This window comes from Prionailurus viverrinus, chromosome A2, assembly GCF_022837055.1.
Source record: "Prionailurus viverrinus isolate Anna chromosome A2, UM_Priviv_1.0, whole genome shotgun sequence".
NCBI classification, from domain to species: Eukaryota; Metazoa; Chordata; class Mammalia; order Carnivora; family Felidae; genus Prionailurus; species Prionailurus viverrinus.
Genome location: NC_062562.1, coordinates 91,800,436 through 91,827,222, shown reverse-complemented (window position 1 = coordinate 91,827,222; position 26,787 = coordinate 91,800,436). Strand labels below are relative to the sequence as shown.

Genomic DNA, 26,787 nt, shown 5'->3' with positions numbered 1-26,787 from the left:
TATGTGCATTTTTATAAGTTACTTTGGCTGCTGTGTGGAGAGTGGATTAGAGGAGGTCTAGAATGAAATTGGAAAAACTAGTTAAGAGGCTCTGATAGCGAACCAATTAAGAAAGAATAGTGGTTTAGTGGTGGCAATTTTCACAGCATACGTTAGTACTAGTATTTAGTATCCTTAACAGTAACAAAGATGATGGAGGAAAAGGAAAACTTGATTACAGAATAGTAAGAAGGTTCACCTTTGCCATATGATGAAATGGTAATATAGGTAATATAGTTGACTTGGGTGACACTATTTGATTTTAATGCATAGTAATCAGTAAAATAAAAGGCACAAAGCTAGAAATGATAACAGAATATTAATTGCAAACTTAATTGTCAGTTCCCAGAAAAGAACATTGTAGGAGGATTTGCCAATTAGAAGGAACACAATAACTATAAGATCATGGCATGCCATGTCAAACAACAGAGACAAAACAGCAAATATTTGGCAGAATTAAAGAATACCTCCTTAGGAAGGAATAATGTAAGGTAAACTAAAAGGTAAGAATTGTATTTATCACTGTCTCATTAAAAGTTCACACAATTAAAATTTTAGGTTTTTTTTACAGTATTGTGGTTAGCATTGTCCCCTCATTTTCTATGTGTTAATATTTAAGGTATTTAATAGATTCTTATTAGTAGCTACAACAAAAATGCAACTTGTAACAAGCAATATGTTTTCACCCTTTTCTTTTTTTGTAAAATTTTTTAATCTTTATTTTTGATAGAGAGAGAGAGGGAGAGAGAGAGTGAGGCAGAGAGTGAGTTGGGGAGGGGCAGAGAGAGAGGGAGACACAATGTGAAGCAGACTCCAGGCTCTGAGCTGTCAGCATAGAGCCCGATGTGGGGCTTAAACCAATGAACTATGAGATCATGACCTGAGCTGAAGTCAGATGCTTAACTGACTGAGCCATGCAGTTGCTGCCTTTCACCATTTTCTAAATATTGAACAATAAAATAAGCCCTGGGTCCAAATTTTCACATAATTGGACTATAAACACTATTAAAACAAATAAATGGAATGCACTCTGGAACTGGTAACCCTTCTGCATCCTGAAGAACAGTAATTAAAACAGGATAGTCTGACTGATCAAGGGCAAAAACAAAATTAAAATGAGAGAAACTTTACTCAAGCCGAAGTAAAACAGCTAGAGAATATGATTGCACCTGTCCCCCTAACACGTATCCTATACTAGCCAATATGAAATCTTTGCCATTAGAATCCCCTCTCAACAGGTTAGAAAGAACGGTAAACTCAGTGTCAGAAAACCCATGTTGTTAACTTGACCCTCTTTCTAACTGATTGTGTGACCTTAGTCAAGTTTGTTAGCATTTCTGTTTCAGTGTAATGAAGGAACCGTACACATCGACCTTGAAATTCTCTTATAAACCTAAATATCCATGAATCTGAAACACTGGAGCATGAGAATTACCCTACATTAGAAACCATTTTACAGAAATAATTTTAAAAGCATTCATATTCAAGAATTTCCAAGAACTTTACTGCTCACTCAAATCTTTCCTCAGCTCTATCTTGTCTTGGCTCAAAGGAGGTCCTCCTACTTAAAATTGAGATCTTTCCCTGACTGGTCCACCCAGTCTCCTTCTTCTGATCTGTTTCCCCCCATTAGCACTGTCTACATTTTAACATACTAAATCACTTATTTTTTTAAAATTCTTTTGTCAATCTGTCTACCATCATTGAATATAAATTCCACCCAAGCAGGAATTTTTGTTTGTTTTGTTCATGGATGCATGTCAACCTAGAATAGCACATGACGTAAAGTAGATGCTCAGATACGAGTGTTGAATGGATGAATGAGTGAATTCCTAATACCGACTTAAAATGAAACAGTCCTTGGTGTGTCTGGGTGGCTCATTCGGTTAAGTGTTGCAGTTTGTGAGTTCAAGCCCTGCGTCAGGCTCTGCACTGACAGTTCGGAGCCTGGAGCCTGGTTCGGATTCTGCGTCTCCCTCTCTCTCTGCTCCCCCCCCTCAGGTTCTGTCTCTCTCAAAAATAAGTAAACATTGAAAAAAAAAACCCAAATATTCCTTAACTTAGTTTATAATTGTAAAAGCAGATCTAACCAACTATGTGTTGGTCTATTAGTACAATATTCCTTACACATGGAAGTGTATTTTAAGTAGATTTGTCCTATGAAATAATACAAAGGTTTAAAAAGAATAAGTAAGTGAGCATCAGCTCATTGAACTGATTTGACCTTGTTCCCAGGAGAGCGTTTATTTAAGATTGGACAAGTTCAAAGTCAATGAATCATAAAGCAATTAAAAAACTGAAAAGGAAGTGACATTTTTCATGAACTCTGCAAATTAACCATTTAAGGAAATGTTATCATTTTTATGTTAGGAATTCCTCAGTGCTGATGTATAAGGGCAAAAGGTTTGGCTGTTAAGTAAGACACTGATTAAATAGATACTGTATACTAGGATTGATCTAACTGAATAAGTATTGAACTTCAGAGGAATTTCCCCTTAGGAATAATCTTCAGAACAAATTTGCTAAGCGCACGCAAAAATTGGCTCATTACCTGGTAGCAATATTTAATTTTTCAACTGAAACTTCTGTCAAGTAAGTCACTCACTAGTCTAATAATAATAACAAGAACCACGAGAATAGAAGTTAACGTTCAGATTTACACATCCAGGTACTAAGCTAACTGCTCTTCATTCACTGTCTCATTTTACAAATGGGGAATTTCATTTGCAGTGAGAATAATTACTCCGTCAAAAGACCAGAACTTAAACTCAATCTGTTTAATGCTAAAGCCCACATTCTTCGCTGCAATGTGAGGTTTCTCTTGTTTCTGAAACTTAAAATTTTCAGTCACTGGCAGAATTTGCTATTCAGGACATTCAAAACATATTTCTGTAGACTCTGAAGACCATTTTTTTAAAAAAAGTTCCAACTACTTTATTCCTTGGCAGGCATCGATGAAATTGGTTCATAGCTTCCATTGGTATTGACATTGAAAAGGATGGCATTCATTTAAATGTAAAAGTTCAGCTTTGTTTGTAAAAAACAAAAACAAAACAATTGCACTGTGTACCAAAACTACACTAATAGTTTCACCCCTGAAAATACACCCGCATAACTTGATGCACTTTGTGCCTGTTTGTCTTCCTAGCTTCAGTGTCTAGCAGAGCACCTGTCACTTACTAGTTGCTGTTTGCTTCCTAATAAGCAGCAAACTCCACTGAGAGGTGGATAACCAGAACCAGGATCCTGGACCTACTTTCTGATCCCTGTCTCCATGCTTTACACGATATTTCATTTAATTACTTCCCCGTTGTAAAAATAATATACTTTTTTTTTAAGTTTTTATTTAAATTCCAGTGTAGTTAACATACAGTGTAATATTAGTTTCAAGTGTACAATTTAGTGATTGAACATTTCCATACAACACCTGGTGCTCATCACAAGTGGACTCATTCATCCCCATCACCTGTTTCATCCATCCCTCCTGGATGACTCTGCTAGCCACCAGTTTGTTCTCTATAGTTAAGAGTCTTTTTCTTCATTTGTCTCTCTTCTCCCCCGCTCATTAGCTTTAACATAGAAAATTGGAAAAACAGAAAAGTATAAAGGAAAAAATGGACCTAACTTCCATCATTAAAAAAACACAAAAAAACCCATTTTTCCCATTTTCATATATTTCTTTCTAGTATTAGAGCAATTGATTTGCTTGACATAGTTAATATTATGCTGTTGCAATTTTCCCCTAGCCTTTTCCATGAATAGTAACAAATGTAGTTTTGAATGTAATTACAAACTCTTTGTGAGCACATTCTTTTAAAAGTTTATTTACATTGAGAGAGAGAGAGAGAGTGTGGAGGGGGGGGGTAGCTCATGTGCAAACTCACAAGTAAGTGGAGAGGGGCAGAAAGAGAGAGAGGGAAAGAGAGAATCCCAGTCAGGCTCCACACTAACAATGGGGCTTGAACTCACAAACCCATGAGATTTTGACCTGAACCAAAATCAAGAGTCAGATGCTTAACTGACTGAGCCACCCAGGCACCCCGCAAGCACATACTATGTTATACTTGCTTTAAGTGACCATATAATTTATTCAGCCATTCATATGTGGTTACATATTTAGATCACTTCTCATTTTATGCTGTTATCAAATAAAGCAGCAATAAACATCTTTCTGCCTGATTTTTTTTCTGTACTTTGAGTTATTTCTTTAGGACAAGTTTCCTAAAACTGAATTGAGTCAAAAATACATATTTAATGTATGTATTGTCACATTGTTTCCCCATTCATTTTTACAGTTTTCACTTCCTACCTATTTTACTTCACTTTTGTGAACACTTGATAGTCTTGTTTTTTCAAAAAGTCTTGGCTGTTTTAATTTGCGTTTTTTATAGTTAGTGTGAATGTTTCTCTCGATCGATCTTTTTTCACCAGTGCGCTATTGCCTTTTTTGTGCAAATTTTTCACCAGTGCACTATCGCCTTTTTGTGTCTTTTTACCAGTTCTGTGTTAGCCTTTGAATTTTCTTATCAATTTCTATGAGCTCTTTCTATATTAAGAATATTAACTCACTGTGATATTTGCAATGAATAGCCATTTGGTTCATTGTTGCCTTTAAATTTGAATTTCTTCAAGATAATTTTCTGTTCTTTTTAGCTTTATTTAAAATAATTATTTCCATTTCATTATTTTCTATCAATGTCTATCACTAGCCCTTTCTTGTCATTACACTTTTGCTCTCAAGTTCTTTTTGTAAAAAAAATTTGAGTTTATATATTTATTTTGAGAAGGCGGGGGAGGTGCAGCGAGAAAGGAGACAGAGAATCCCAAGCAGGCTGTCAACTCAAACTCACTGTCGGCTCAAACTCATGAACCCTGAGACCATGACCTGAGCCCAAATCGAAGGTTGGAGGCTTAACAAACTGAGCCACCCAGGTGCCCCTGCTCTCAAGTTCTAAATTTTTATTCCTGTCTTGGTAGTTCATGGGTCATTTTTATCAGGATATCTGGATAAAAATCCTAGTTACTCAATACCAAACACTTTTCAAGTCTTACTTGATTTACTTCTTACAACAACCTAGGTAGGATTCTTTTACTGTCTCCACTTTAGGGAGGGAGAAGTCAAGGTTTTGAGAGACTGTGTAACCTGTTCAAAGGCACTCAGCTCATAAATGATGAGGATGGAATTCAAAGCCTCTTGAGCCCCACTTCATTCACACCTTCTCTTCATCTTACTGTTCTCTCCCATTACTCCTGTAATTCGTTAAAAAAACTCACCGTGTGGTATAATGGCAGATTTATTTTACTAGAGGACAATGACCTACTCAGAGAGATGGCTCTCTAATGCAGTTTTAAGGCTGATACAGACTATAGAACTTTCAAAAAGACCCTAATGGTGGCTTTGGCAGTTAGCCTACTGGTCTAAATCCTATGAAGGTATCTTTGACGTCAGACTTGCAACACTTAATATTTTCAAAAAGCATTTATTGAACCTTTATTTTGTGTAAGTTGCTGTACTGCAAAAAAATATTAAAAAAATCCTAACATAAATGATATTAATAATAAATACCCGATTAGAGGTACAGATAATGAGCTGCAGTATTGAGGAGGAGTAGAAATCACTTCTGGCTGGTATAGGCAGAGAAGGGTTCATAGAGGAGTAAAATTCAGGTTTCTATTTGCCATTGACTGACAGACACATGGCTAAATCATTTAATTTAAGTCAATTTATTATCACCTGATCACCATTTCAATGTTGCATCGTTGGCTAAATGATATTACTAGAAACAACCTCTTTGGAAATGAATAGAGTCTGTTAAGAGTCTATTTTTTGTTCCTGTTTTTTTTTTTTTTCAGTGCATTTGTGCATAGAAGTTATTGGCGGTAATCCAATGTGAGTTTACATACAGCCAGCCATTCAGTGTTCCTTGTCATTAAGACAGTCACATGTCCTCATACATAAAAAGCAATTATACCTAAGTGGGTAGAGAATATGTGGATCCTTTATTGTTATTGCCACAACTGAGTCATTTGTCTTGCTCTTTGGACTGGCCATTTCAGGCATATTGTTTCTGTGACTCAGGTCGTTTAAGATCATCAACATGAACTTCTTTTCCTTCTTTCACAATACTGATGACCCTTAAGTTTAGACTCAGACTAGCAAAATAGAGGAGTGAGGAGAAAGAGGGGACATGAATTATTGGAGAGATCAGGGAAAGAAGCACATAAGATTTACAACAAAAGGAGCATGGGAAAAAAACTTCTTAAGAATTAAAAACCCCCTTCTTAGGAGAAGAAGAGAAAGTAGGTGAAAAGCACAATACACAAATTTTAAGAGGGGCTTGAGAAAATAATAAAGGGTTGAAGGAGCTAGGATATAAATATTTATCTGAAAATATGACCAGCGAGCCTATACTTTCTTCACAGTACATTTTTAGTTAATGCCTGTTGATTGATAGAAACACATGTAATGGATTTTCTCTTCATGGCAGAATTGTAAGCTTTTAAAAATTTCACACATAAGAAATACAAATATTTGTTAATAATACACTTACGGAAATTAAAAAAGAAGGAACTGGAATAAAGATTTATTTGTGCATTGTTTAACAGGCTGCAAAATAAGGAGAACTAATAAGAATGGCTAAAATACTGGTAGGCCTTCCACATCTTATCTCTAATATTTCAATGCACTGGGAGAAGCTCATCACTTATGAGACTTCCATGGCAGGTACTCGTCACATTTAAGACTGAGTCATTTGCGGGGCGCCTGGGTGGCACAGTCGGTTAAGCGTCCGACTTCAGCCAGGTCACGATCTCGTGGTCCGTGAGTTCGAGCCCCGCGTCAGGCTCTGGGCTGATGGCTCAGAGCCTGGAGCCTGTTTCCGATTCTGTGTCTCCCTCTCTCTCTGCCCCTCCCCCGTTCATGCTCTGTCTCTCTCTGTCCCAAAAATAAATAAAAACTTTGGAAAAAAAAAAAAAAGACTGAGTCATTTGCTACATGTTCGCATATTAGCTTTGCTTGAGGTGGGGTAGAAAGTGTGTTTCTGAGGAGGTTAATGTTATTTGGGATGGCAAATAGTTTGAAAGAAAATAAGGCGAGTAGCCTGATAGTTTTTACGGAATCCCTCCTATTGGAAAAACACTACACCAACTGCTATACAAACAAATAAGTAAAATACACAATTGCAGACTATCGGGCCAGCAGAACTTCTACAAGTAAAATAATCTTACAGTCTCCCTGAAGGCAGAATATGATTGAATCATCCATCACTACCATTTAGCACAATATTTGGCATATGGCAGGTATTCAGTAAATGTTTGTGGAATAAATACTGACTGAAGTGAAATTCAGATCTGTGAAGAAATATTCCATTATTGGAATTAATAATTATTTTCAAAGAATTAGAAAAATTTTAAGCAGCAGACAAAATAAGAACAATGTTCTTAGAATCAAAATCTTTTATATAATTTTATACTTAATCCACAAGTTCTGAGTCAAGTGGTTCCTTCATTTTTTTCCATTCATTTACTTAACACATATTTCACAAGCATTTACCACGTGCCAGACACTGTTTCTCAGTGCTTCAAGCAAAATAGCGTGACATTTGAGTAAAGGCTTGAAAAAAATGAGGAAATGAGTCATGCTGTATAGCTATCTTAAGGGAAGAGAGTTTCCGGCAGAGGTAATGGTAAGAGTAAATGTCCCAATGTAGGGGCATGCTTGGTTGTTCAAAGAACAGAGGCTGATGAGACTGGAACAGAATGAGGGAAGAGTACTAGGAGATGAAATGAGAAGTGAGAGTGGGCCAGATCATGGAGGGACTTACAGGCCATTGAAGGATTTTGAATTTTACTCTGAGAGAGGAAATCAGGGGATGGTGACAGAATTTGACTTACTCTTAACAGTGGACTTTGGGGAGGGGAGGGGTGGAGAGAGACCATTAAAGAGGGGTAAAGGTGGAAGTAGAGAGACCAGCTTTGAAGTTATTGCAATATTGCAGTATTCAGTATTCACGGTGATAGATGGGGGGGAGTGGCAAAGAAGGTGTGTTCATTTTCCTTAGTATTTTGGGGCTAGTTTTTTTCTCTATTACTCTACTGAAAGTAACGGAGAATAAATAAATGAAGCTACAAACAAGAGTGCTGAAGAGCACCAGGAAAGGGCAGAAAGAGATGAAGAAGGGATATTATTACTAATTTATAGCAATTGTTAAGTGTTTGGGGTGTTTCAGGTACTGTACAAATCTTTTTAATACACAAATCACCTAATCTTTCAATGACACTGTAAAGTACCATTATTATCCCCTCTCTACCAAAGACTTAACCGAAAGAGAAGTTAAGTAACCTGTTCAAAGTTATGCAGCAAAAAAAGACCGGAAATGGTACCTACATCTGTTCTTCTGACTCTAAGTCCCAAATTGTTGAGTGGAGTCAGGTACTGAAGTTGTAAATCAACTTAGTTACAGATTTACACGTGGAAAGATTTTCACTTAGAATTATGAAAAAGAGGGGCGCCTGGGTGGCTCAGTCGGTTGAGCTTCTGGCTTCGGCTCAGATCATGATCCCACGGTTTGTGGGTTCGAGCCCCGCATCAGGCTCTGTGCTGACAGCTTGCTCAGCCTGCAGCCTGCTTCAGATTCTGTGTCTCCTTCTTCTCTCTGCCCCTTCCCTGCTCATGCTGTCTCTCTCTGTCTCTCAAAAATAAATAAATGTTAAAAAACAAAATTAAAAAAAAAAGAATTAAGAATTAAGAAGATGGTCAGAGAGAAGTCCTTCAAAGTTAGGTGGAAACTCTTAGATATAATTAGTGGTAGGGAACCATTGCATGTTTTCTGAGATGGTATCATAGATGAAAGTGTTTCATGGGGCTCAGAAAGGCAGTGTAGCGGAGTGCACTGTAATAGTGTACTGTAGTGTAGACTAGTGGTTAAGAGTTTAGTGAGGAGAGCAGCACACTCCTCAGGTCCTGGGTCAGCTGCTTACCAATTATGTGACTTTGGGAAAATCATGGAAACCTTGGTTTCTCCCAGTGTAAAATGGGAGCCACAATAATAGTACCCACTTCATAGGATTCTTGTGAGGATTAAAAGATTACTCTCTTTCAAGTGCTCGGGATAGTTCCTGGTACATGGACAGTGCTTAGGAAATGGGAGTTAGCATTATTCCCATATGTATGTGAATGGACACAAATGTTGAGTGTGGGGGGGGGGCAGAGACAAGTTGGTAAAAGGACTGCATGCTGGTGGAGGACAGGAAGGTGTAGAATTATGAGGAGGCACACTTAAAAAAATTTTTTTTAATGTTTATTTATTTTTGAGAGACAGAGAGACAGAGCACGAGCAGGGGAGGGGTAGAGAGAGAGGGAGACACAAAATCCAAAGCAGGCTCCAGGCTCTGAACTGTAAGTACAAAGTCCAACATGTGGCTTGAACCCACAAATGGTGAGATCATGACCTGAGCTGAAGTTGGATGCTTAAATGACTGAGCCACCCAGGCGTCCTGGGAAGTACACTTTTAATGTTTATTTATTTTTGAGACAGAGAGAGACAGAGCATGAACGGGGGAGGGTCAGAAAGAGGGAGACACAGAATCTGAAACAGGCTCCAGGCTCTGAGCTGTCAGCACAGAGCCCGACGCGGGGCTCGAACCCACGAACTGTGAGATCATGACCTGAGCTGAAGTCGGCCTCCTAACTGACTGAGCCACCCAGGCGCCCCGGGAAGTATACTTTTAAAAGGAAAAGTAGCAGCTCGTATGAAGGTATGTGAGTGAAGACTTGGGTTTCCCTGGAAATTACTGAAGCTTGAGGAGGAAATGCCAAGTTCAGTTGTTAGATATTACCAGGAGTGGTGAGCAGTAATGCTGACAGGAGTCAAAATCTTTAAAGAAGTCAAGACTGTGGCTTAGAAGTAGCTCGGCCAGTCAATTGTTTTAGGTTTATCATATTTTATGTCCATATTTTCAGGCCAGTGGAGCGAAGAAATTTAGAAAAATGTATAATAGAAAAAGGGAGCTTTATTAAAAACTCTTTGGGCTATTCTAATCCTTAAGCTACCTATGTCCTTGATAAAGGTTTTTACTTGAAGCTCAAGCCTGTAGACACAGTATTACTGTAATATTATACTTTAAAGAAACATCCTGCATTGTTTTAGGGAGGATTTAAGGTCATTTACACAGATACATAAAATATAACAAGATCATATAAGTTAAAGGTGGGACACAGAAATTAGAACACAGAAAATTAGTGGTATCTAATTTACAGTTTGCAAAGAAACTTGATTGTATGGCTAAGAAAAAAAATCAAGGCATAGAATATTTGGTAAAAGGCGAAAGATTGGTACAATCTAAAGAAAAACTAGAATATGACGTGGAATATTTGGAGTGAAAGATGGAAAGGAAATTAGGGCTTTGAAAAGTATGTTTTTCTTTTTTTTTTTTTTTTCAACGTTTATTTATTTTTGGGACAGAGAGAGACAGAGCGTGAACGGGGGAGGGGCAGAGAGAGAGGGAGACACAGAATTGGAAACAGGCTCCAGGCTCTGAGCCATCAGCCCAGAGCCCGACGCGGGGCTCAAACTCACGGACTGCGAGATAGTGACCTAGCTGAAGTCGGACGCTTAACCGACTGCGCCACCCAGGCGCCCCGAAAAGTATGTTTTTCTTAAATAAAGTAGGGAAAATACACTACGCAGTAAAAAAAAAAAAAAAAAAAAAAAAAGGTTTTTCTTCTTTTAAATTTCTGCAGCTAGCCAAGAGGCGCACATGTTGAGACAGAGAACGAAGACCAAAAGCATTCATTTCCCCTAGGTTTATAAGAAGAAAAGCTCTGATGTGAGTTAACATTGCTTTACGAATTTTATTGCAAAAATTGCACTTAATTTTCATCAAAGTGAAGAAAAAAGTAGACAGGAAAATAGTAAATGGTAGCAGTAAATATGGAATTAAATTACAACGAATGTAATATGGTAAATACACAATACTTTTCTTTAATAATCCCAATTAAAGTGTAAGTGTTTAGAAATGCCTTGGGGTGGGGCTCCTGGGTGGCTCACTAGGTTGGGCGTCTGACTTCAGCTGGGGTCATGATCTCACGGTCAGTGGGTTGGAGCCCCACCTGCTCTGTGCTGACAGCTCAGAATCTGGAGCCTGCTTTGGATTCTGGGTCTCCCTCTCTCTGCCCTTTCTCTGCTCATGCTCTTTCTCTCTCTCAAAAAATAAGTAAACATTGAAAAAATAAAAAGAAATGCCTTGGGGAAAATGTGGGCCTTGATTGTATGGCTAAAATCTGTAAAGGTTACATGCTTTTAAATATTATTTTTACCCTGAAATATCCGTCTCGATTTACATATTTAAAATCTTCCTATTTCCTTCCATTTATCTTGAAGTAAAAGATGCACAGATATACCTCCGAAACTGTCAAGCATACTAAAGACTCTTGCAGAAAATTTTCACCTGGCTTTTTTACAGATGCTGCTAGAAAGCAAAGTTTAGCTTGTGTTAGCACACATGTATATATTATATATATATATTATATATGCATGTGAATATATAAATATGTAATTATAATTAATAAAGTACATTAAATTAGTTATTAATGGAATTTATAAATATGTACATTTACATAAATACCGATTATGTACGTGTATTATTTCTGTATATTTATATGTACATTATATGTACATGTATATTATATGTACATGCATGTGTACATGTAAATTATATGTATATATTATATACACAAAATATATATATATACATATATACAAATATATAATCTGTATATACATACAAAATATACACGTGTGTATGTATATATGTGTATAATTCCACGGATATGGAGCGTGATGTGGACATGTAGAGACATGACTCTATAGAGGTACCCGTCCCCAGTGATTCAGCTGATAAGTGTTTGTCTCCTGACTCTTATGCTGAGGGGCAACAGAAAGGAGGACACACCTCCTGCAAATCCAACCTGTTTCGTAACTCGCGCAATCAGCATTCACGCCAGAGGGCCCGGGAGCGACCTGGCTCGGTGAGGCTGATTGGCTGGGCACGAGGAGCGCCGGGTTGTGGGCTGCACCTCTCGCCTCAGTCCCTGGGACGCAGGAAACCGGGTGCATACGAGCGGCGGCTCCTCCCGGCTCTAAGAAGCCGGGGCCGCTGTTCGCATCCGCCGGGTCTTTGCTTTAAAATCTGAATCTCTTCTTTCAAAAGTCAACATCTCGGTCGAAGTTCCGAAAGATAGCCCGAGGTAGGGACGCGCGAAGCTGAGGGCTAGATGGGGACAAGTTCGCAGGGAAGGCTCGGGCTCTCCCAATTTCCTGAGCTTGGTCCCCCGTGGGAGGAAGACTTCGGAGAGGAGAGGGGGCCATTCCTCTTAGCAAGTCCGCGGGGGGAGTGGAGGGCAAGCGAGGTGAGCACTAGAGTCCCCCGCGGAGCTCCTGAGGCACCCCAGCCCCCCCACCCCCGTTTTCTGCGCTCGCCACGCGCGCTGGGTTCTGCCGCCCGAGCGCGCGTAGAGGGGGCGCGGTGCGGGAAGCGGGAGTCTGAGCCCGTGGCCGGAGCCGGGAGAAGCATCACCGCGCCCGAGGGCAGACGGGACGGACAGACGCAGCCGCGGAGGCGTCGGGCAAAGGCCGCGATGCGCCCCCGCCCTCCAGACGCTCTCGCGGAGTGTCCCCTCCGCTTCCTGCGGTTTCCGCATCTGACTCGGGGCCTGTGGTGTCTCCTCAGGTCGCGATGGATCTTGAAGGAGGCAGCAATGGAAGAGCAGAGAAGAAGTTCTGGAAAATGGGCGAAAAAAGGTAGCCAGTTTGTTTCGCTTTCACAGTTTAGACGTCTTGAGATTTGGGAGATTTGTTTATAGCCTCCGGCTCTGTAATAACTGAAGAGTTGATGGTGGCGATGATATTTTTTAACCTTAAACGCAAGGGGGTTTTCTGCAGAAGTTCGCCGGCTGAGTTGGGGACAACGTTTACATCTTCCCACGGCCTCGGTGAGCTTCTCAGTCTTGCGGCTCCACACACGCCAGTGCTTTCGCATCCTTTTCTGTGTTTTAGGAACTCCGCTCCACCCGCCACGACGCACCCGAACATGGTGCTGCGTGTGCTCTGCCTCGTGGTCTAGTCTCACGCTTCTGGTAAACCGTAAACATCCCGGTCACGTAAACATTTCATGTTTGTGGCATGGCAGACGGGACCAAAGGCCAAAACTGCATTTAGCTGTTGATTTTCTTTTTTCTTTTTTCTTTTTTTTAAAGGCAAGGAATAGCTGACCCTTGTAGAAGAAAATTACGAAAAGACTCATGCCAATGAAGCTACTTAGCATTGTCTGAAATTATTGGTAATGGAACCCCATAGGGGAATTTTAAGTAAATTTTGCTCACAGTGCGCTGTCTAAGCAGGAAGTTTTTAAACTTTGCTCAGTAGGTTCATTGGTAGTTGTCAATTGTAATAAAAATGGTAAAATAAAATAAATTAGTAGATACAGTAATATTATCAGGCACCAAACTTTTCAGTGTGGAAGAAAAGAAATACAAATATGGACATCAAGTAAGTTTTTAGAAAATGTTAAATTTGAACTGGAAACTTCAATATGAACTCATGAATTTTAAAATAGTTCACTTTCTGTCCACTGAAAGGGACAGTGGGAGTGAGTACCTTCGTGCCAGATCTTGGTTTCTGAATACCATTGCTCACTAAATGGAATCTGTACCGCCATGTGTGGGATGGGGGGAGATGCAGAGTGAGCCTGGAGTAAGTATGTTGTTCAGTGGAATTGTCAAAAAAAGACACAGGAGCTGGCTTCACTGTGCTGGGTTATGAAATACCGTATACAAGAGGAAAATAAAAAGGTGGGAGATGTAGTGAGAATAACGGAATGTTCTTCACAGAATGCCAGCTATCATATTTGGAACCTACATTGTTATAGTTGATTCAGGCAAAGATTGGTAGGGATCGTAAATGACTCAGAGAAAAGTTTTGTCTAAGAATTCTCCCCAATTTTTTGTAATTGGAAAAAAGGAAAGTGGGGGATTTTCAGTGGAGAGGTTTTTTGCAGTTAGCGATCTTAACCATGTAATCAGACCTGGTAGAGTCCCGTATTAGTGACATGACACCACCCAGGAAGTATGTTTGCAGAAACATTTAGACTGAATCCTATCAAGCTTCTAGACTGTTGCTGTCCAACAGAAATGTAATGTGAGCCACATTTGTAATTGTTAATTTTCTAGGAGCAGCATTAAGAACATAAGAAGAAACAAGTGAAATTAATTTTGAAAAGTATATTTTAAAGAGCCCAGGCACTTTAAATTTTATGTCTAAGATATTATTTCTATATGTGATCAGAATTATTGATATAGTTTACATTCTCTTTTTCATACTACATATTCAAATCTGTGTATTTTGTGCTTACTGCACATCTCACTTTGGACTCAGTTTGAAACGGACGTATCCAAGATGTGGGACATTCTATATGGCATCTGTTACTACAAAAAGTCAATGTGGGGAGAGGGGGCAGAAGGACTTCTAGACTTAAAAAAAGAGACTAAATAGGAAAAACCACCCAGTGTAATGTGTGAACCTTGATTATATCTGAGTTCAAATAAAAAAAAGGAAAAACCTATAGAAAACATCCTTGGGCAGTTTGTAGATTGGATATTAGATGATAGCCGAATTGCTGTTAATTTTCTGAAAAGTGAAAATGGTGGGAAAATATGTGAAGTGCCATGATGTTTGCAACTTACTTTCAAATGGCTCAGCAAAATATTAACGATGATAATATATACTTATGTAAATAAAGAACATATGGTCAAAATGTTAACAATTGTTGAATCTAGGTGGATCTTGTATGGGTAGTCATTATTAGTATTCTTTTAATTGTTCTATTTGAAAGGTTTCATAATAAAAAATTTCATATACACAAAAGGAAAAAGACTCCATAGAGTGGAAGAAAGATATTTCCGTTTTTGTTTTTAATTTTTGTTTTAGTACATCTCTTAAAGAACTGTGTCCTTAATACACAAACAGGAGTATTGGCATAAGAAGTATTGAGGGTATGTGGAAAGAAATAGTAAAGGAGTGGAAGAAAGATATTTCCGTTTTTGTTTTTAATTTTTGTTTTAGTACATCTCTTAAAGAACTGTGTCCTTAATACACAAACAGGAGTATTGGCATAAGAAGTATTGAGGGTATGTGGAAAGAAATAGTAAAGAAATTTGTTGGAGCCTATACATACCTTCATTTTTATTATTGGTTCTTATCATGGCCTACAGACTTTTTAAACAAAAAAAATTGTTTTTTTTTTTACTTAAGTAATTCTTATTAAACTATGCCCATCATCATTGATTTTAATCTGTTCTTAATATAACTATATGTTTTCTTCCAGGTTTATTGAGATACAATTGACATACAACACTATATAAGCTTAAGGTATACAGCGTAATGGTGTGACTTACATACACTGTGAAATGATTATCACAGTACATTTAGTTAACATCTGTCATACACGTAAAATAAAAAGAAAAAAACAAAATTTTTTCTGCTTGCGGTGAGAACTCTTAGGATCTACTCTCAACAACTTTCACATATATCATAAGGCATTCATCATGTACTCATGTTAACTGTACTCACATGTTGTACATTACATCCCTGGGACTTCTTTATCTTTGTATCTTTGGATCAACTTCCATCTATTCCCTACCTCCCACCGCCTCTGATAACCACAAAGCTGATCTTTTTTTTCTATGAGTTTTTTTCTTTTAACTCTGTGTTCTAAATTGGAATTATAAAGAAGCACATGGCTTTGCTAGTATATATACTGCTTGGATGATAATGTCATTTGGTATCTGTGTATTTGTAAAGGTTTAATAAGCAACTTGCCTTTTGTAAACACTGCGTTTCAAGCTGATGGGGATAAATGAATAATCTAGTAGGGATGCGAGATCAATGTGGAAGTGCATTTCTATATAAAGTGGTATCTCAGAAGCCTGAGGTTGCACTGAATAGCTTGGTATTTGGGGGATAGACTTCCGCTTAAACTTGGCTTTATTGCAGCTGTGTGACCTTGAGCAAGTTCATGAACTCTCTTCACCTACAGTTTTCTCGGCTCTGACAGAACGACAAAAATGTGCCTGCCTTGAAGAGATTGAGATAAGATTAAATGAGATTGTGTATGGGAAGTGTTTACTTAGCCAGCATCTGGAACATTATCAACTCTTCAGAGTAGCAACAGTTTTAGAGAATGAAAAAATAAATAAAAAGGCTGGAGCTAAAATTCAATTATGTGTGACTATTTTTTTCCTCTCATCCTGGTTCCAGAGATACTGAAACCATGCTTTACTGGGAATAGGGTGGGACCAAATCTGAAGACTTATGTTTGTGTATTTTGTGTGTTTTCATGTCCGTCTAACATCACTTTAAAGCCAAATATGGGGTAAGCTGTGGATTTTTTTTTCCTTAGAAGTCTCTTCAATTCTTTGACCTCACTTAGCATAAAGAACAAAGACAAAGATGAATTTACTTTTGAACTTGAAAATCTGTATAAAAATAATGTGATTTTCTCTCAAATAGTCTTTCATTTGTACATATGAAAATATGTACTGCTTTTGATTGGTTTACTTTCATGCTATAGGTGGCAGTTAAAACAGAGTAGAAAAAGGTTAGTTAATTTGAATTTGGGCTCAAAATAGTAATTAGCCTTCTTATTCCTAAGGACAGCTTTCTGACAGTTGACAGACCCCCCCCCTTTTTTTTTTTACCATAGCTTTTCCGGATTGAATTTATTGTTGTAATGGTACATTTAAGGCTCCAGATATCCTTTCAGAATTAGATTAGCTCATAGAGAGTGATTTAATTACCTTTCTTCTTAGGTTTGTTTATGCCCAGCATCTGATTGCCACTACCCTCCATTAGTAGAGGGAATGATTAAGGATAATATCTAGATAGTACATAGATAGGATATCAATTGCTAGAATTACTTAGATGATAATTAAGGGAATTAACTCTGGACAGGATGACTGATTTTCTAGTTACACATCTTCCTTAATTTATATCCCCATAATCCCATCCTAAGTTAAAAATACCATTAAAGTTGAAAATGCCTTTAAGGCATCTAACCTACTGAACATCATAGTTTAGCCTAACCTGCTTTAAACTTGCTTAGAATCTTTACCTTAGCCTATACTTGAGGAAAATTATCTAACACAAAGCCTATTTTATAATAAAGTGTTGAATATCCCATGTAACTTATCGAGTACTGTACTGAAAGACAGAGTGGTTGTATGGTTACAGGACGGTTTTAAGTGTATGGGTTGTTTACCCTTGTGATTGATTGCATGGCTGCCTGGGAGCTGTAGGTCACTGTGGCTGCCCAGCATCACTAGAGAGTACTATACTGCATGTTGCTAGCCCAGGGAAGAGATCCAAATCCAGTGTTGGAAGTGTAGTTTCTAATGAATGCATAACACTTTCTTGCTGTGCTAAAGTTAAACCATTGTAATTCGGGGACTGTCTGTAGAATAAAAACAGGAAGCTTTCTTTTTTCAGCATTATTTTTTCTCGTTGAAAAAGTTATGTGTCTGTGTATTCATCATAGAAAATTAGGAAATATCAAAGGCACAAAGAAGAAAATATTTTGATAGAAATCTCAATACCCAGTGATAACCACAGATCTAGATTTCTAAGATACATGTAAACGTTTTTAAAGTTCATAAATGGGATCATACTATTAATGTATATTTTTATGGAATAATATAGACATGTTTTCTTTGTCCTGTTTGCTATTAAATACAGGATCTGTGGGGCACCTGGGTGGCTCAGTTGGCTAAGCATCTGACTTTGGCTCAGGTCATGCTCATGGTTTGTGAGTTCGAGCCCCATGTCGGGTTCTGTGCTGACAGCTCAGAGCCTGGAGACTGCTTTGAATTCTGTCTCCCCCTCTCTCTCTGCCTCTTCCTCGCTCATACTCTGTCTCTCTCTCTCTCTTAAAAATAAAACAAACATTAATTTAAAAAAAATATAGGATCCATGTTAATTCGGTCACTTAAAAATTTACATAATTTTAAGGCCTTTGTGCAATTCTGTTTCTGTTTTTCAGTAAAAAAGAGAAGAAAGAAAAGAAACCAACTGTCAGTACACTTGCAATGGTGAGTTGGAACTTATTTACTGTTCAAAATGCTTTGGAAATTTGACTTTTTCTTACCTAGACTAGAGATATTTCATCTGGTATAATATTTTCTTAGAGAGTATGTTAATGGAGAGGTAAAATGAATAGGTTTAATTTAGCTTGTTTTCAGGGGGAATGCTGATCATAATCTGCCACGTAAATGGATTCTCAGTAGCTACTCTTCTTGGCCTATATTTTGGTATTCTGCCAATTGTTTGGTATTCTGCCAATATTCTGCAAATTGCCAGTGATTTATTCAGGTAAGCACTTACTTATGTAAGCCCAGTGATGATCTCAGCCATCTAGATAGAGCCACACGGAGTGTGGTTCCAATAGGACACAAGGTTCCTTGTCATTAGTGACTCATATTCTGGCAGGTTTGAGGTCAAAGTCCCAGGTACGAAAAAATAGAAGTCAGCAATGCATTATTTATTACTATGCTTTGTTTATTACCAGTACATGTCATTATTCCTCTGTGCTCAATAACTTATCTCAAACTTGAAATCCTTTATATAATTCTTCATCTCATTTTGTGGTTGCATGGCGGTTGCTTAGAACCTTTTGTTTAATCAGATTTGGAATAAGACAGGGATATTATAGGTGGGGCTGGTTGATGGTCTTTCTCTACTTGGATTCTGCTTTTTCTCTTTCCTAAGAACCTGGAACACTACTGAACCAATTAAGTCCAGCAGTGAGTACATACTTTATAATTCAGTTAGAACACACGAGACATTTTTGAAATGTCATTGGTGGGGGAGGGATAGGCTATCTTGTAAAATGGATACTAGTAAATTAAATATAATAGTTACAGGCAGGAAAAAATAGTTGCCTCACTTTGACACTGCGGATTCTGTGGTTATCCTACATTATCATCCTCTTGCACTACAGTTGATCTGGCTACAGATCTCTACAGTCTTTGAAATTTTAGAGGAATGAGACTATATGTTCACTCTCAAGAATGATTACTCATTCTCAAGAAGACTATTCATGTGACCAAGGGACAGATTTTGTTTTATATTTCATTCTTATGTATTAAAAGAAGCTTTAATGTTAAAGTAGGGTTTATTCCCAAGATTTAATTTCAATTTTATCATTTTAAGACCAAAGCATTTCTGTCTTTTGTAGTTTAGTTTTTATTATTTGTAGCTTAAATTTTTTAAAGCCTTATTTCAGAAAATTTGACATATCTAATACTTGGAGGTAACAGTATCAATATAATTAAGCCACAAAAGAATAAAAATCTAGATTTTTAATGTGAGGGAATAATAACACACATAAAGCACTATATGCCATGTGTTCGATCTAAGTACTCTATATAGAACTCATTTAATCATTGCAACTCCCTTGGAGATAGGTACTATTATTATTCTAATTTGACAGGTGAAGAAACTGAGCCAGACGTATTAGCTTGCCCACTTGATACATAGCGGGACCAGAATTCAAACCTGTGAAGTTCATGTTCTAAGTTTATGTGGCTTTTCCTTGTGTCTTTTTCCTGAAGAGTTGACGTAGAAAACTGAACTTGTATGTAAAACCTATTGACCTGAGGACACATTCAGAAAGTTTAACAGTATAGTGCTGGTATTATCAGCTAAGACAAAAACTCGTGTGTCAGGGCTCCCCAAGAACCTCAGGTTTGATGATTCACTATGAGGTCTCTCAGGACTTAGCATATTGTCATACTCATGATACTCATGGCTAAGATTTATTATGGCAAAATAATACAAAGCAAAATCAACATTGGGAAAAGGAAAGAGGGAGGCAGAGTTCCAGGAGAAACCAGGCACAAGCTCCTGGAGTCCTCTCCCAGTGGAGTCACACTTAACTTCCCCAGCAATGAATGGTGATAAGTGTGAAAGGCCATCAGACAAGCTCATTAGAAACTTAGCACCCAGAGTTTATACTGGGAGCTGATCACATAGGCATAACGTATACCAGAATTCCAGACTCATAGAAGGAAGGCAGGCATTTGACATAAAGCACATTGTTGTACAAATAATTTGGTCACTTTTATCAATTAGGTGATGTCAATCCACCCAAAATCCAATTTCTAGATGCCCACCAAGGGACAACCTTGAACACATGTTTTTCTAAACAGCAAGTCTCAGGCTCGGAATTTTAACTTCTTTCTACTATGAGACTTTTTAGCAGTCTTGAGAAGGTGATGAAAAAGGGGTAAAGAATATTCAAGTGTTCCTACTAGCTTTTATTTAAGTTTTTTTTTTTAACGTTTATTTATTTTTGAGATAGAGAGCATGAGTGGGGGGAGGAACAGAGAGAGAGGAAGACACAGAATCCAAAGCAGGCTCCAGGCTCTGAGCTGTCAGTACAGAGGCCAATGCCGGGCTCGAACTCACGAACCATGAGATCATGACCTTAGCTGAAGTCCAACACTTAACCGACTGGTCCACCCAGGTGCCCCCTAGCTTTTATTTTTTAAATATATATATCAGGCCTTGTTTCAACAGAACAAGAAACACAAAAGTAGAATAAAATCTAAAGCAAACAAAGAAATGAGACAGATGGAAATAAAGGCAGGAAACATACAAGTGGGGTCGTAGGGCCAATACAAAGCACTGCTTAAAGATTACGTACTGTTGTCAGGATTGTGCAGCAGGCTCAACTCTGAGCATTCTACTTAATGGATCATATCGAAGAATTCATTTCTTTCAAAACAGATTATTGCTATTATCTGTCTATTGCTTCCTCTGTGCCAGGGATTTGTTAAGCACTCCACATTTGTTATCTAACTTAATCCCCACAGTGACTCAATGACATAGGAACTTGTATTATTCTTACACTACATGATGAAACAGACTCAGAGATGTTGAGTAATGCATTCAAACTCACAGATTTACGTAGCTAGTAAGGGAGCAGGTCCAAAATTTGCCCCCAGATTTGCTTACTCAAGCTAGAGCTTTTAACAACTTTAATCATTTATGAAAGCTTGTGGCCAGTTAAACTTTTACCTGCCTGGAGTTGAAAAGTTCTATTATCCTCTGACCACCTGGTCACTCCTCAGTCTTTGAAGATTTTACCGCCAGGCTCAGTGTCTCTCTTTCCACTCCCAGAGCTCCTACTATCTCGGGTAACTTTTATGGTGTTCTGGATATCTGCTTCTTGACCTTCACAGGTGCAGTAATCTGTTTCTTTCTCCCTGCCCCCCCTCCCCAGCCATCTGTTTGTACACTCACATCCTGAATTTTATTGTTATTTGAAACTGTCGTACCTCCAAAGTGATTGATTGAAGCCACAGCTTAAATTAGTGAGCCATCTCCTTTCTTTCCAATCTGCTCACTGTTCTCTCTGAATATTTGGTCCATTGACCCATCACTTTCCCATCAGCCCTTTCTCTTGCCCAAACAATAATCTTCCTTCCGCTTGTCATTTGTTACACAAAGCCTGAGCAAAATCACTGGTGCCTGAACTCCTTCATTTGATTGTTGCTGTAGCAAACCTCACAACAGGGTATATTCCCAACTGAACTCCTATTTCTCCTCTTCTCTTGACTCTGTCAGTCCTCTACTCTTTTCACGTTTCCCACTTCTCCCTTTCCCCCTTTGGTGGATGGCCTCTACTTTTATTTCGCAAACAGAATGGAAGCCATCTGACAGAAGTTCCTCAGCCCGTCTCTCCTAATCTGCAAGCATATCCATCAGATCCCTCTTCCTTCCCTCCTAATATAACAGAGGAAGAATCTGGTTATTAAAACTAATCACTCATTTGTACTTTGGCTCCCAAATCCTCTGCCTTCTCATGGACCTTATATATCACTACTGCTATTATTATTAATACCATCATCATCATCATCATCATCCTTTCTCTTCTGTGTCTACAGTCTCTGCCTCTTAACTGGTCTATCCCATTGGCATTTATATGTGAGGTGTCTTTAGTTTCATTAATGCCATCTTTCAAGCCACCTCCCCTCTTGCTTGCTTCACATACAGGAGCTGCCTTTACTTGTTTAAGTTTCACCTTGCAGTCACTTCGTTAGACATTATAACTTGGCTTCTGTCTCTGCCATTCATCAAATTCAGTAGACCTGTCTTGATTCCATCTTGACTTTTAAGTAGTGCTTGACATTATCTACTATTTTCTTTTTTCTCTTTGCTTCTATGATGCCACAGTCTGCTGATTTTTCTCCTAGCTCTTTTTTTTTTCTTGTGTCATCTCTGCCTGTGAAATTAGAATTCATTAATCCCTTGTCCCAGCTCAGTGATGGTGTTGGCATTTTTGTGCTTTCATACAGACACTTCCAAATTGTTTTCATGCAAAACTTCTTTCTCAATTGAGCTCCATTCTGTAAAGTTTTAGTATCTTTATCTATATGCAGTGGTTTCCTTTACTAATTTCTAGTTACTTTTGCTTCTCCATTGAGGACGTTGGTATTTAATTGCTTCTACTTCACTCAGCTATGCTCTCATTATTCTTCTCTTTGGGCAACCTTAATAATGACTCCTAGGCTCAGCATTCTTTGACCTTTCAGCTCCAACAACCTTCACTGCTACTCTACTTCAGTAAATTACACTTGTGAACAAGGACCTGGGGTTTATCATCTGGGTGGACTCCCCATCTAAGAAGCTATAAACTCAAGGGTATCAGTCTTCAACCTCAACTTTTGATTCCTTCTAGCTTAGCCTTTTCTCTTTGTTATCCTTCTTTTTTTGACTTTGTGTACTCATTTCCTGTTGTTATTGTAACAAAATATCATTAATTTAGTAGCTTTTTAAAACAACAAAAATTTATTACCTGACAGTTCTGGGCCTACAAGTCTCACTGAGCTAAAATCAAGGTGTCAGCAGGGCTGGATCTGTTTCCCTCCCCTTATCAGCAAGCTTAGGAAGCTGCCTGCATTCCTAGGCTAATGGTCTCTTACTGCATCCCTCCAACCTCCTCAGTCATCTGTTTTCCTGCTACTGAGTCTGAGCCACCTGGCTCCCTCTTGTTAAGGACCCGTGTCATTACATTTGGTCTAATTGGATAATGCAGGATAATCACCCCATCTTGAGACCCTTAACATCTGCAAAGTCCCTTTCACCATGTGAAGAAACAATTCACAGGTTCCTGAGATTAAGTTAATCTCAGGCATTATTTTATGTTCATGAGGAGAAGGCATTATTCTGCCTTCTATACCTGGTCAAGGGTTTGCTTTCTCAACCACTTTCTATTGCTGGTCCCCTTACTCCATTTCTGCTCTTCTAAAAGCTATTCTACACATAGTAGACACATCCAATCACCTTCGTTCGTGCCTTTCCTTTGCACTTAGCTGGGAAGTTTAGAGTAAAACCCAGACTCCCTTATCCAGCTGTAAAGGCCCTGTGTAATCTGTCCTCTGGCACATCTCTGACTGCACCACAGACTAATCTGTGCTCTGCTCTTGTCACAGTGGTAATTCTATTTGGTCCTTGAGATATACCAACCTTCTCTTCACCACAGGACCTTTGCATTTGCTCTTTCTGTCTAGAATCCTCTGTCTCCAGATCACCATGTGACTAACTGTATCCTTCATGTCATTTGGGTCTCAGCTTACATGTTGCCTTCTCACAGGGACAGTCTTTAACCAGCCAGTCTAAGCCAACTGATCCTGCCTGTCATTGTGGTCTAAGCTCTATGAAGGAAGGCATTTTTCTATGTTTGCTTCCCTAGGTACTCCTAGTGCCTAGAATAGGTAGTTAGATATTGAGTGAATATTGAATACATCTTTTCCTCATTTTACTATTTGCACTAGAATATATATGAGGACAGGTAGCTTGTCTTATTCACTGTTACTTCCAATACCTAGAAACCTGACCCTTATTAGCTGCTTAACAAATATCTTTTGAATGTTGAATGAATGAATAAATGAATGGATTCACTGACTTCTTCTCCAACCCAGGCACCATGGTAGAGTCGTGTTAACCACCTGGTCTGCTGATTACCTAAACTATTCTTCTTCTTTGTGTATCAGCCTTCCTTCTATGTGGTTCTGGTTCACCATCCCCCCTATTTCTTTCTTTTTTTTTAATTAAAAAAATTTTTTTGTAATTTACATCCAAATAGTTAGCATATAGTGCAACAATGATTTCAGGAGTAGATTCCTTAGTGCCCCATACTCATTTAGCCCATTACCCCCTCCCACAACCCCTCTAGTAACCCTCTGTTTGTTCTCCATATTTAAGAGTCTCTTATGTTTTGTCCCTCTCCCTGTTTTTATATTATTCTTGCTTCCCTTCCCTTATGTTCATCTGTTCTGTGTCTTAAAGTCCTCATATGAGTGGAGTCATAGGATATTTGTCTTTCTCTGACTAATTTCACTTAGCATAATACCCTCCAGTTCCATCCATGTAGTTGCAAATGGCAAGATTTCATTCTTTTTGATTGCTGAGTAATACTCCGTTGTGTGTGTGTGTATATATGTATATATGTATGTGTGTGTGTGTGTATATATGTATACATATATACATATACACACACACACATATATATGTGTATATATATATATATATATATATATATATATACACCACATCTTTATCCATTCATCCATTGATGGACATTTGGGCTCTTTCCATATTTTGGCTATTGTTGAGAGTGCTGCTATAAACAGGGGCGTGCATGTGTCCCTTTGAAACAGCACACCTGTATCCCTTGGATAAATGCCTAGTAGTGCAGTTGCTGGTTCATAGGGAGTTCTATTTTTAATTTTTTGAGAAATCTCCATACTGTTTTCCAGAGTGGCTGCACCAGCTTGCATTCCTACCAACAATGCAAAAGAGATCCTCTTTCTCCGCATTCTTGCCAACATCTGTTGTTGCTTGAGTTGTTAATTAATGTTAGCCATTCTGATAGGTGTCAGGTGGTATCTCGTTGTGGTTTTGATTTGTATTTCCCTGATGATGAGTGATGTTGAGCATTTTTGCATGTGCCGGTTGGCCATCTGGATGTCTTCTTTAGAGAAGTGTCTAGTCATGTCTTTTGCCTATTTCTTCACTGGATTATTTGTTTTTTGGATGTTGAGTTTGATAAATTCTTTGTAGATATTGGATACTAACCCTTTATCTGATATGTCATCTGCAAATATCTTCTCCCATTCCGTCGGTTGCCTTTTAGTTTTGCTGATTGTTTCCTTTGCTGTGCAGAAGCTTTTTATTTTGAGGAGGTCCCAATAGTTCATTTTTGCTTTTGTTTCCCTTGCCTCTGGAGACGTGTTGAGTAAGAAGTTGCTGTGGCAAAGATCAAAGAGGTTTTTGCCTGCTTTCTCCTCAAGGATTTTTATGGCTTCCTGTCCCCCTCTTTCTTATCAATGTCTAGCCAAATGTTTTCCATTTCCTTGTGTTTAAAGGGTTCCAATTATAATTAGTTTATACCTCTGTGTTACATTTCTCCTGATATGTTACTTTCTTTTTGTCCCCTTCACTGTAAGCTACTGAAGTCTTTTTAATTTTTACATTTCCTAAATCAATAACAGTACCTGAATATATTACATATTACCATAGTGTATTCTTAATAAAAATTTATTTAGTTAAATCTCATTTTCATCTTCATAACAGCTATGTGAGTTTTTCTGCATATATGATATTCTCCTCATTTTATAAATACAGAAACCAAGGCATTATGAAGAGATTATTTTCCCCAAACTCTCCTTCCTAGTAAGTGACAGAGCTAAGACATTTCACTGAGGGTTTTGTCCTGCTTAGCCTTATTGTACTTACCACTTTCCTCAAATCTTACCACCTTTTCTTGAGACATCTTGACTCATGTCCCAAGTAAACAGGAGGTTCTAAACTCTGTCAACTTTGTCCTTATCCTTGGAAACTTGTTTGTATCTGTGCTTACTCTTAGCTCATTTCTTCTAGTTTGAGTTGAAGAGGTATATCTTTGCCTATTTGAGAACCATTCTCCCTTTACCAAGTTTTATTGTGAAAACTTTCAAACACATGGAAAGGTAGAACAGTAAAATTCAGGCCCATATAGCTGTTGTCTGTATCTAACAACTGTTAAAATTTTACCACACATTTCACCTGAAGTTACAGATTTTGTGATATTTCATATGTGTTTACATATATCAAAAATGTTCCTACACAAGATTTTTCTATAAAACATATGATCATATTTAACAAATGAATCATAATTCCTTAATGTAATGTTTAGTTCATATTCAAATATTTCCAATTATCTCCAAAAAAATGTCTTTTACAGTTGATTTGTTCAAAATAGGATCTAGTCAGTGATGACATTTAGATATTGTGTCTTCTGAGTCTAGAAGTTTTCTCTTCTTTTAAAACTATATTGACATGCTTTAAAGACCATACTAGTTGTCCTGTAGAATACCTCACCTTCTAGAGGTGAGGTATTGCTTCCTGATGGCATCATTTAACTTGTTCTTCCTTGGCTTACATTTTGAATGTGCTGAAAGTTAGGTCTAAATACATTCACATTAAATGTTTGTGGAAGAAGATTGTGTAGGGGATGCTGTGTACTTCTTGTCTTACCACATCTGGAAACCTCAAATGTCAGAGTGTTTTTTCCTTTTCTACAATGCTAGGTTTGATCACTTGGTTAAGGTGATGACAGAGTGGATTCTTCCACTGTAGATGGATCTCTGCCCCC

At 38.1% G+C, this 26,787-nt stretch overlaps 1 protein-coding gene across 3 annotated transcripts in view; it reads left to right on the top strand.

The window, feature by feature from the left end:
* Nucleotides 1-12,144: 12,144 nt before the first annotated feature.
* The window catches only part of ABCB1 (ATP binding cassette subfamily B member 1), a 120,434-nt gene continuing 105,791 nt past the window's right edge, over nucleotides 12,145-26,787 (top strand). For 2 of the 3 annotated variants that reach the window (XM_047848085.1, XM_047848074.1), the window contains exons 1-3: nucleotides 12,145-12,286; nucleotides 12,769-12,839; nucleotides 18,130-18,178. In XM_047848085.1, the coding sequence (XP_047704041.1) occupies nucleotides 12,775-12,839; nucleotides 18,130-18,178 (114 nt within the window). In that variant the 5' untranslated portion in view covers nucleotides 12,145-12,286; nucleotides 12,769-12,774. Of the gene's footprint in view, nucleotides 12,287-12,768; nucleotides 12,840-13,456; nucleotides 13,587-18,129; nucleotides 18,179-26,787 lie in introns of those variants that run through there. The other variant, XM_047848083.1, reaches the window with a different exon arrangement.